The sequence below is a fragment of the Olea europaea genome, chromosome 3 (genome assembly GCF_002742605.1).
Source record: "Olea europaea var. sylvestris chromosome 3, O_europaea_v1, whole genome shotgun sequence".
Taxonomy (NCBI): Eukaryota; Viridiplantae; Streptophyta; class Magnoliopsida; order Lamiales; family Oleaceae; genus Olea; species Olea europaea.
This window is the reverse complement of record NC_036239.1, coordinates 18,140,686-18,152,333: the sequence shown is the minus strand read 5'-3', so window position 1 is coordinate 18,152,333 and position 11,648 is coordinate 18,140,686. Positions and strand designations below refer to the sequence as shown.

General features: G+C 35.3%; 1 protein-coding gene and 1 pseudogene across 1 annotated transcript; one reads left to right on the top strand and one right to left on the bottom strand.

Annotated features, from left to right (window-relative positions):
• Positions 1 to 1,976: 1,976 nt before the first annotated feature.
• LOC111379287 lies at positions 1,977 to 3,874 on the top strand (annotated as a pseudogene).
• A 1,136-nt stretch (positions 3,875 to 5,010) lies between these two features.
• On the bottom strand, positions 5,011 to 9,947 carry LOC111388108 (BEL1-like homeodomain protein 7). Its single transcript, XM_023012774.1, has 6 exons — positions 9,271 to 9,947; positions 8,096 to 8,692; positions 7,675 to 7,809; positions 6,408 to 6,784; positions 5,946 to 6,006; positions 5,011 to 5,857 (listed from the first exon to the last, which is right to left on the bottom strand). The coding sequence occupies exons 2-6, from the start codon at positions 8,609 to 8,611 to the stop codon at positions 5,213 to 5,215; spliced, it is 1,734 nt and encodes a 577-aa protein (XP_022868542.1). The 5' UTR covers positions 8,612 to 8,692; positions 9,271 to 9,947; the 3' UTR covers positions 5,011 to 5,212.
• Between the last annotated feature and the right edge of the window lie 1,701 nt (positions 9,948 to 11,648).

Sequence of the window (11,648 nt, the reverse complement as noted above, 5' to 3'; positions counted from 1 at the left end):
CAATTAAAAAAAAAGGGAACTAGAACAAGAAGAAAGAAATAAAAAATAAAAAATTACGTCAAAAAAAAAAAGAAAAGAAAAGAAAGGAAGAAGAAACAAAAAAAAAAAAAAAGAAACTAAAAAAAAGGAAAAAAAGAAAAAGAAGAAGAAAAGGGCGAAATTGACGTGAAAAAAAAATAAATAAATTTAAGGAACAAGAAGTTGGAATTGGAACCAATTCCAATGTTCCAATTCTAGAAACCAAGAAATATATGTTAAAAAAATATTAATTAATTGGTTTTTACCATTTTTGGCAGAAACCTAAGAAAAAGGAATTGGTTGGTTTCCGCCGTCGCCTCCCAAAAAAAAAAGGAGAGAGAAAGAAACAAGAAAGACAAAAAAAGAAATAATAATAATAAAATAAAATAAAAAACTTTACCTCTGTTTGCAAGATTTAACACTTATTTCTAATTCTCATAATTCTTTCGTATAAATAGGCAGGTAATGGACTTTATTTAAGCACAACTTACCATAAAACATAAAAAGTCTGTTTAAATAAAATTTGTTATGGGTCGCATAAAATAAATAAATAATCAAAATTCTATCAAAAAAATTATTATTCTCAAATTTGAAGAATAAAATTCTTATCAAATTCACATTCTGTTCTCAAGTCTTCCATCCGTATTAGTTTACTAATGGGATGTTTGAGGTCAAATTAAAAAAAAAAAATCAAAATCGAACAAATCAAAAAATAAAATCGAAAGTCAAGATTTATTAATTTATTTATTTCATAATAAATAAATAACTTTAAAGGGGCATTTGTAGACATAAAAAAATTGGATTGGATCGATTTAAATCATTAGCTCAATTAAATTAAAGTCTACTAAAATCCATAAAATCCAAGGGCCCATGCCAAATTTTGAATAAATAAAATAAACAAACAAATAAATAAAATCGTAATTACTCAATTATCTCATTTAATTAAATATAATTGAGTATTACCAAGATTAACATGGATTATCCCCTATAAAATAGGACCAATGGTCCATAAGATGGGTAGAAGGAGAGGTGAAAGCTGAAGCAAGAAAGAAAGCACAGAACGTCATGAAGTGCTAAAGAAATTTCAAGGCTAGAAGAATCGAAGAAATTCTCTCAAACCTAAACTCGGTGAATTCCAAAAAGATTAAAATCTTCTTCAAATCGAACAGGTTCAAGCCAAGTTCAATGAGATCAAAGACTTCCTCAAATCAAATCAAATTCAAGTCCAAGTCTAAGCTCCGAAGTTCAAGTTCTGAACAAGTCAAGTCTCCACAAATCAAATTTTCAAAAAATTCTTGAAGATCAGGATTCAAGCCACGTGGCCCCTCGTCTTCAAATATTCAGATCATTAATAAAATGATTTTTGCAATTTTGTAATTACAAGAAGGTCAACATCACTTATATTTATCAAAATATAATTTGTAACAATTTCTATATTTTAATATACGAAATTTAGTCGTACAGAAGCTCCTTGCACAACAAAGCCTGAAAGCAAAATGTCATCATCGATTCTGGTGTGGCACCGGATTGTAAGAGCGTGATGAACAAGATCTAGGACAAATTTGTGCCTGGCTATCCCCCATGATCATTAGAAATAAGTTTAATATCTCCGTAAATTATATGGAATTTATGAGTGCGTTTCTGTTTGAAATCAAAGATTGTCAACTTTTTATAAAAGCTCTTCTAGTAACACTTTCAAAAAGTCATCCAAATATGTTCTAAACCATCTTGTTAATTTCAGAAACATTTTTGACATTTCAAAAGTCTTCCCTTGAATTGTCACAACATTCCTACACCATGTAGGTATTATGCATTAGTTTAGCCATGCTAGGAGTGATTTAGAAGCATGTTTCGGAGTTTTCAACTATTTAAATTATAAATAGGTATAAATGATTGATAGATAAGTATGTAGTATTTGCAAGTCGTACGGAATGTATGGATAAAAAGTGATTTGATCACTACTCATTTGCTGCTTAATATTCAAATCACATTCAAGTCTCATTTCAAACGGGAATCCAGAGAGTGAGGAAGGGGAATGGTCCTTCAAATGTCTGATTTATATCCCTCCAGAAATAACAGAAAATATCAATGGGAAGGTAGGCGTGACTGGGCTTGACTTGAGTACTCTTATGGGCAGCTTAGCAGCGGCTTACTATACTGATATCGTCGTGAATTCTTCCATGGTAACGAGCCTTAGCACGTTGACTGTTCAGGTCGGTCCAATGAACGAAGACACGGGAACAAGAAATGCACTCTCGAATGGTGTTGAGGTTTTCAGGGTTAACTATTCTGTTGGTAACCTAGAAGATGAGTTTGGTGTCGATGGAAAACAGCCAATCGTACGGGGAAAGGCACGGTGGGCAGTCGGGTTGCAACGATGTTCGGAGCCTTTGTCCGATTAGGTGCAATGGCTGTCAAATGGCAAAAGAGGCCTTAAGATTGGCAGAAGACAAAAGAGCTTCTCTTCTTGGTCACTTCCCCTCCATTCCACTGATTTAAGCTTTATGTCGAACAGTAAGACGTCGTTAGGGTCTCCAAAAAGTCAACTCTTTTCATCGATGACTGGATTGGGCCGTGACTTTTCTTTTACCGAACTGCAGGAAGCAACCCGGAATTGGGATCCAGCCGCAGTCATCGGTGTTGGCTGATTTGGCAACGTCTAACTCGGAGAAATAGATAATGGATCGAAAGTAGCTGTTAAACGAGGCAACCCACAATACAAACGAGGCATTAATGAATTCCATACCGAGATACAAATGTTGTCCAAACTTAAGCATCGCCATTTAGTGTCCCTGATTGGATACTGTGATGAAAACTCTGAAATGATCCTCGTATATGAGTATATTTCGAATGGACCTCTCGGGATCACCTCTATGGAAAGGACTTGCCGCCCCTTTCTTCGAAGCAAAGGCTTGAAATCTGTACTGGGGCCACACGTGGGCTGCATTACCTGCACACGGGCGCGCCAATGGGTATTATTCATCGTGATGTCAAGTCGACAAACATCTTGCTTGTTGAAAATTTTATTGCGAAAATGGCTGATTTCGGCCTGTCCAAAGACGCTCTGACGACAGAACAAACTCGTAAGCACAGCTGGGAAAGGGAGTTTTGGGTATTTAGATCCTGAATACTTCAGTAAAAAACAACCTACTCATAAATCTGAAGAGCACTCATTCGGGGTAGTTCTTTTGAAGGCTTTGTGTGCTCGTCCTGCCATTAATCCAGCATTGCCAAGAGAGCAAGTGAACTTGGCAGAATGGGCAATGCAGTTGAAGCTAAAAGGCCTACTTGACGAGAATATCGATCCTACATTTTTTGGGCGAATCAATCCTGAGTTGATGAAGAAACTTGCAGAGGCTGCAGAGAAATGTTTGGTTGATTATGGTGTCGACAGACCTTCCATGGGCGATGTTTTGTGGAATTTAGAGTACTCTTTGCAACTGCAAGAAGCGTGATCTCGATGAAAGGCTGAGGAAGAAAATCAGATGTCTCTAAATCCAGCATCCCCTCCCATAGTTTCTCTTCCTACTGTTGGTTCAACCTTGGATAATAGGCCTTTTTCTACAGCTGAGGAGAGTATGAATTCCGCCGAAGTTGAAGCAATTAGGATCACTCGGAAACTGCAATTTTTGCGCTCTCAAAGGTTGATAAGCAAAATTTGCACGTCCGGCAAGATGGACTATACATCATTCTGTAGTATAAAACACTGAAGAAGAGAAAGAAATGAGCTATAATCTTGTTGGAACTATCCAGTTATTAGAAATCCCATTCATTCACATCGGTTTGTACATTTTTGTTTTATCTTCTGTGTAATCAACTTTTCCTTCACAAGGTATAGTTTTTGTAATTGTCTTGATGGATAGTGTTGTTATATTGTTATATTGTTTTTTCTCACATCAAATTTGTGTGTATTTGAAACTTGAAATCAAATTATTCTAAAGTTGACCCTAAAATCGAGGTTTTTGGGGTTGGGTCCAAGACTAATCTCATTATGTTCGCGTACATGTTCGTGTTTAACAATGCTTGACTTATATTTTTTCTGTTCTAGCGAGATGTATGACTTTTGGTGTATCTTACCAGTGCAGTATGTTGTTTCTTCTGTTCTTTTTTTCTTCCTTTCCTTTATAAAATTTTCATTTCTTTGTTTCACGGATTTTTAGAAAATCCATCTTATTTTCATTCAACTGCTACAAGATCAACAATTCCATAAGCTTGGGCTTCTGTTGCTGACATAAAAACATCTCTTTCCATCTATTTCATCAAATCTTAATGCCAAAATTATTTGTTATCAATGTTGAGATAACAATTCAAAATTCTCAAGTTGCTATTAGAAGAAGAAATCGAATCAAGGTATTCAAACTGTTTTTCCCAAAACTACGACTCAATAAGCAAACAAAGGCATCTCACATTTCAGCGATCTAGGGCTCCAAACATTGTACGCTTCTATACAAACCAGAAATCTCAAACTCAGACTCTCAATGGTTAGTCGACAATGCTTCTATGTATTAGAAGGCATCGAACTAAAACCACACAATCTTCGCTCGAACAAAGAATCACAAAGACTCAAGTTTCACTAAAAAACAAGAAGAAAATCATTGAACCAGAGGTTGAAGATGATTAGAGAAGACGAAGGGAAAAAAAGACGCAAAGAGAACTCCAAAAGACACAACAGAAAATTAGATAGCACAATTGAGTTAGGACCGATCACCAATGCCCTATTTATACTCCACATCATCATTGTTGATTTTAGATGATGATCAACGGTCCAAATTAATTGGCGACTTCAGCATTAAATGGCAACTAAAGTTGCTCTTCCAAAATGTGATATATTTGGTCTGGGTTTTGGGCCCCTCATAATTTGAGTTGTTGGGCAATTGATCAAAACAGCAAAATGGGCTCGTTATCCCCCAAATGGACTGGATTGGATCACGGCCCAAAAGGAAGAAACATTTTGCTTTGACGTTGCCTTTCAGAAAGCAAAACAAAAGTTCATTGAGAAATTTAACATGAAAGAGATCTTGCTTTCACCTTACATCCAAGAATTCATGTCACAAATTTGTATACATCCTGGATGAAAATATGTTTCTTTACAAATATGCAACCTTTTGCTATGTTACAACAATATTTCACGAATTTTCAAATTCAAGAAACTAGAGCTTCTGCTGTCTCTCTCCCCTTCACTAGCAGCATGTATTCATGCTACAAAATCATGCAAAAGACTGGAGGTGGCAAAATGATGCTGCCCATTTCCCGACCGTGTGTGGGTCCCAGTAGACGAAGTCTCCCCATTGTTTACATTATTGCCTCTAACAGTGAAATAACCATGTTGAGTGTCATCAGACATTGGTACACTACTGGCCTCAAAATGCCGCAATCCTAATGTAAGTGATACCTCATTTCCACTTCCAAATCTTTCCATTTTTGACATATGGTATGTAGCAGCTTCTGCTTCTGTAAATCTATCAGTTTCACAATTTGAATGCAATATTGTATCTGGAAAAGGACTAGCGTCATCCACGGAAGTCCTCAGATCTCGAGTTGTTCTCTCTGACCCGTATTCATTCTCAGGTTCCACACAAGTCGAATTCTGGAAAATCTGATTGGTTTCCAACTCTACCATTTCTAAGTCAGGGAGATTCCTGGGGCTACAGCATTCAGTTCCTGGAGAAGTTGCATTCTGTTGCAAATCTTCTTCTCTTGCATCACTTTTCATAGCTTTTGGTGCATTCTCATATGAAGAAATAGAGTCCATTTCTGCATCACCAATCTCTTCTTTGTACATCTCTTCAACCATGGGCTTCCACAGCCTAACTCTTGCATTTATGAACCAGTTTGAGACCTGATGGAAAAGCAAAGCAGACAAGTATCAACTGATCGTGTTAAATCACCTTGTCTTGCAAAAGCTAAAACAATGTAAATTGTTTCACCTGACTCCTTGATAAACCAGTCTGTCTGGCTAGCATGATCTTGTCCGAATCTTTTGGGTAGCTGCAAAACATAAAAATAATCGATCAAATGATAGAAAATCTCCATACAATCCGGAGGCATGATTGGACAGTAGACAAGTGTGAGTACGTTTCAGATTAAACCCTGATTCCAACAAGAAGAATTTGAAAGTAATTAGAAATTATCTGAACACTTATAGGTAGATTTAGTTTCGTTCACCCTATTGTGAAAGCTGCTTTATTTTCATTGTAGTTTTAACCACGGAGAAAAAGAACACTGTAAATGGTGATCTCACTTCTTCCAGTCTCTGTTTACCAAAAAACTGCCACCCAAATAATCTTTTATTTACATAAGAATATAAATTTATAGAATGCCTAATTTGTCATCAGATAAATGTTCTATATGATTAGGCCCGAAGAAAAGGTAAATTTTGTGTAACTTACGGATGAAGGAAGTGCTCGAAGAGCCAAGCACGCAGAATAGAAACCGAGTTTTCGGGAAGTCCGCGTTGTGGCCGCCAGCCATGTTGCATCATACCAAGTTGCTGAATGGCTCTCTGTTGTCTTAGTTTCTGATCCACATAACGGAGTCGAGTTAATCCAATCCCTTTACCATTCGATAAAGAATCTTGCTCGCCGAGGCTTTTCTGTGCAGCCTGAATCTGGGCATTTATGGCGTCGCGCAAGCAACGAAAATGGCGTGAAATTGTGTGGAGGGCAAGGGATGTGTATGGTTTGGCTGCACCAGAGCCTGCTATCATGTCAAAAGAAGACGTCACTATTTGCATTTGATGGTAATACTGTCTGTACCTTCTGTCAACCTGTTATGAAAACAAGGTACCGTGACCGTTTTAGGCAAATATAAAAGAGCCAAGAAGGCAAAGATTCATGTAGTTCGGCACTTGTCTATGTTCATTGACAGAGAGGAAAATAAAATTACTAAATGAAAAATGGTAGAATATAAAGAGTAAACCACTCAATTCTCAAAACCCCAACATTTGTAATACGCAATACTAAGAAAAACTTCAAATTGTAGCTTAAACCTCTGAGTATCACTCAAATTGGGATGATACAGTGTACTCCTATTCTATGCATAGGTGAGATTAATCAAAACCAGAATTCACAGCTTGTAATGTTAAATCTTGATTTAGAAGTGATGGCTAAAGAAGGAGAAAGACCATTAGTTTGGTTTTCAAGCTTCAAACTTGATACATGAACTGTGTCCCCTTTAACAATTTCAAGCTTCAAACTTGGTACATGAACTGTGTCCCTTTTAACAACAAATAAGTATTGTTTCCAGTAAATTTGGACTCGAGCTAGAGGATTCCTCTTTTTACCGCTCCTTTTGATTCATTTCTAGATCTATTGAGGGATTAAACATTAAATCCTTAACAACTAGAACATGCATATTTGTTATGGTGTAACTCCCCCTTATAACATGTTCTACCGAAACGAATCACGTCCTTCTATGATTGAGTTCATAGGCCAAGAAAGAACAAGAAAAATGCACAGCGATAATGCTAAGTCAAGATGCATTCATATTCCGCTCAAAAATAACACCAAGAAGAGAACACGATTATGGTAAGCTAGAAAAATTATAAATAGTTGTCACTTCTCTCGCATCCAAAAAGAAAGATATCCACAATAAGCAGTTCTAAAATAAGCTAATTTGTAATAATTAGATGTTATAAGAACCATATATCTTTCTTACCTCATCCAACATTGACAAGAGCTTGCTGAATTTATTTTGCAAATCTTGCTTCTCAGCTGCTGAAACATCACCCTGGAAATTTTCTGAATTTCCATTTCCAGTTTCACTGTCACTTTCTTTAGAACTTCTTGATAAATCCTTTTTAGAATTTTGCTTATTTACACCTTTTTTGACATGAACAATTTCATCAAGCAATTCTTGAACTACTTTCAAGTACTTTGGATTAAGAACAGCTCTAGACTTCCCATCTGAACTGCTTCCTGGAATAATCATATCCTCATTCGAGTTCAAGAAAATGGGATCATGATTCTGATATTGGAATGAAGAAATCTGCATTCCTGATGGTACATTTGTACCGAAACTAAGGGATAATCCTGAAGATCCATCCACCGAAGTCACTTTCTTTAGAACTTCTTGATAAATCCTTTTTAGAATTTTGCTTATTTACACCTTTTTTGACATGAACAATTTCATCAAGTAATTCTTGAACTACTTTCAAGTACTTTGGATTAAGAACAGCTCTAGACTTCCCATCTGAACTGCTTCCTGGAATAATCATATCCTCATTCGAGTTCAAGAAAATGGGATTATGATTCTGATATTGGAATGAAGAAATCTGCATTCCTGATGGTACATTTGTACCGAAACTAAGGGATAATCCTGAAGATCCATCCACCGAGTTCATTAGTACAGTCTGATTTCGACCTTCGTCTCTCCACGCCTCGAAATCATGCTGCGCAATTCTCGACTCATCAAGATTCGACAAAAATTCTCTGTTCGGATTTGGATATGATTCTGATGAAGATGAGAAATTCATGTACATTGTCATTTGTCCTGGAAGTTGTGCTTCTGAATAAGAATTGGGTAAAGAGTCTCTTGGATAGAGGACAGTGGCAGTATCTCTCTGATTGTTTGAATTGGGATAATTTGTTGCCATTTTTTTCTGTTTATGAAACCTTTCCTTCTGCAGATCAATTTGAGATGAGAAAATAAATCTACGCGTATGCCTTGGACAATCCTGCCAATTTCGAGGAAAACTCGTCAAGGTCGACTACACAGAACTAGATAGTATTCACAAATAGAAGAAGCTCAATCTCTCGTCAATTGATGATCTTAATTTTCTATATGCATGAATATGGTTCTAGCAAATAAATATGTAGGGTTGAATTCACAAGTTACTCGTAGTTTCAGATTATATTTTAAGTCAGCAATCAACAAGTCAAAAATTCTTTTAGATTTTAATCATTAAAAAATAAAAATAAAAATAAAAGTCTTTCTGGTAGCTTCAATGATTGACATGTCCAAATTCTGAATATCCTGTGAATCTGTGATACCAAATTAATGATCAAGAAAGTGAAGAACATTTCACTATCCGAAAACGCGTTAACAACGACAGGAATCCGTCTGTGAAAGGTTTTATCGACATAACAAAGGTGTCAAAAATTCTGATTTAACAAAAACCAGAATTGTATCCAGAAACAAACACAATTTGAACAAATAATGATAATTAAATTCTTGTTAGAACATCATCTAAAATAATTATAATGGAAGGGAAAAAGTCTAAAAAAATAAAAAATAATAAATAAAAATACAAACCTGAAAACCAGCAAGAGTTGTCTGTGTTGTGAAGAACGCGAAATCAATTCTTCCTTGAAAGCAGTTGTGCCAATCGTAATCCCCACACTCCAAACTTTCTCTCTCACACACTAATTAAGAAAGAGGATAAGAACTCAGAAACCCATAAGAGAAAATGAACTTTTCTTTCAGTTCTCTCCCTTTCTCTTTCACACACATACACTCAGACCAAGAAATGAGAGAAAGAAGCAAACTTCAAAAACCCAAAAGAGAAAATCAACTTTTTTCCTGTTTTGTTCACTTGATCAAAGTTAAAAAGTTCAAAAGTACAAGAAAATCATGCATCGCTTTAACTTGTTCTCCTTTTTTCTTATTTTCATATATCTATTCACACGTGATACTCACATACGTGATACTCACATACACAATGAACACAGTCTCTTTCTTTCTTGTTTCCACTCTCTCTCTCTCTATAATATCTTCATGAAAGCTCCAAAAAAGCCTCTCTCTCTTCTTCTTTTGAAACCTTTAAAAATTGCACAAATTAAATGGTCACTTTCTCTTTGTATATCCTTTTCTATTTGCTCTTAGAATATGGGGTTTAATATTAGCATCTCTATCTTTGGTTGTTGCTATTGAATTATTCTTGTTGGTTAATTCTTTGCTGTTGATGATGTTTGGTTATGGAGTACCCCTCTCTAACAACCAGTTGGTAGACCTAAACCTCCCTTAAACCCATACCACCCCACCTCAAATAATTTCAATAGTACATGAAATAAAAAATAATGCTTGTAAATTGCACAACTAGTTTAACCAACGTTGAGATGACAGTACTTGATTGGCTATTTTAGCTTTATTTTTTTGTTCAAAATTCAATGATATATTGCTATGTGATATCCTGTAAATTCGTCTGTACATGCAACTTTGTTTTTATTAAATAATGGGACTCACTATCTAATTGGAACTTTGCTATTTGTACAATTGGGATTGACACCTCGGATAACACTCTCCTCAGAAAAGGGGGGATCCACGATTATTTTATTACGTGTGGACCCCCCTCTCTTGTGAGAGGAGTGTCATCCAAGGTATCAATCCTGAATGTACAAATAGTTTTATTGATCTAATTGGGATGAAAATATTATTAAATAATGCACATTTCAATTGAATAGTCATAGTAATTATTGAGCTCAATACTTCAAAAAGTACCAAAAAGTTTCTCTCCCTCTTCATAGAAAAATGATTTACGTGATAAGTTCATACTTAACCTCCAATGAATGGATTTATCGTGTTGTTGATACTTAGCTAAATTGATATTAATAAATAGATATACATATACATACACTTCTCGCCCTTTTTTAATTGCTTTTATTTATTTGTAATGGGATATTTTATTGTATTAGGTGAAAAAAAAATTATTTATTACAATTTAAAAGGATGCACAGTAGGTTGCACAACTCATTACAAGGATGGACCTTTCAAAATTCTTCACTTACCTCAATTTTTTTATCAAATTAATTTTATTGCAAGGACATCTTTCTAAAAACAATATAATGAACTCCCAATAATTATTTTTTATAATTCAAGCAATTCAGCATTGAAATTCTTACGTCAAATATTCAAAAGATAAATATGAGACATAGCTTTAAATATTGATCCAAGAAACCTAAAAATGCATCACCGACGTGAAACTTGTTCATATTGACTCGGTTTGATTTTCAATTCACACATTGAAAGAGAGAAAAATAATAATAATTCTGCTATGCTACTGGGGAGTGTTTGACACCTTTTTTGATAAATCCCTCATATTAGGGGGGACAAGATTTTTTGACTTTTTTTATTCACATGAATCTCATTTTTATGTGAGTATAAGTCAACAAGGGTAACAATTTTTTTTATGGCAAAGAAGTTTAATTCAAATAACAATTTTAGGGGGCATAGAATCAATTAATGAAATTTACAGGGACTGAGATAATGAATTTGTAAACGACAAAATCTAGTCGGAGAGGGTCATAGCCGCAGGGATAATGACAGTCACAGAGCATGAGGATTCGGAAATGCAGTATCTAAAGTTGCACAAAAGCAGAGACTTGATTGGTCACTAGCCAACACGTAATCATTTGGATTTTTATTTTTGTCTGAAATAAATATTTAAGTAAGTAAAAAAACAATTAACAAAATCAATGGAAAAAAGGTTGTACCCCAACCTTGAGGGCTCTTACGTCCCGTTCCTAGAGTATCGTGAAGAAGGTAAATTGCTGAATGTGTCCCACTAGGTCAGAGAATAAGAGTTTGTCCGTACACTGATACCCACAAAAAGTCAAATTTCATATCTCAGGAATTGAACATTTACACTACGGCTGCGAGCAAAACTGAAAGTATCTCACTCATGTCTTTTATAC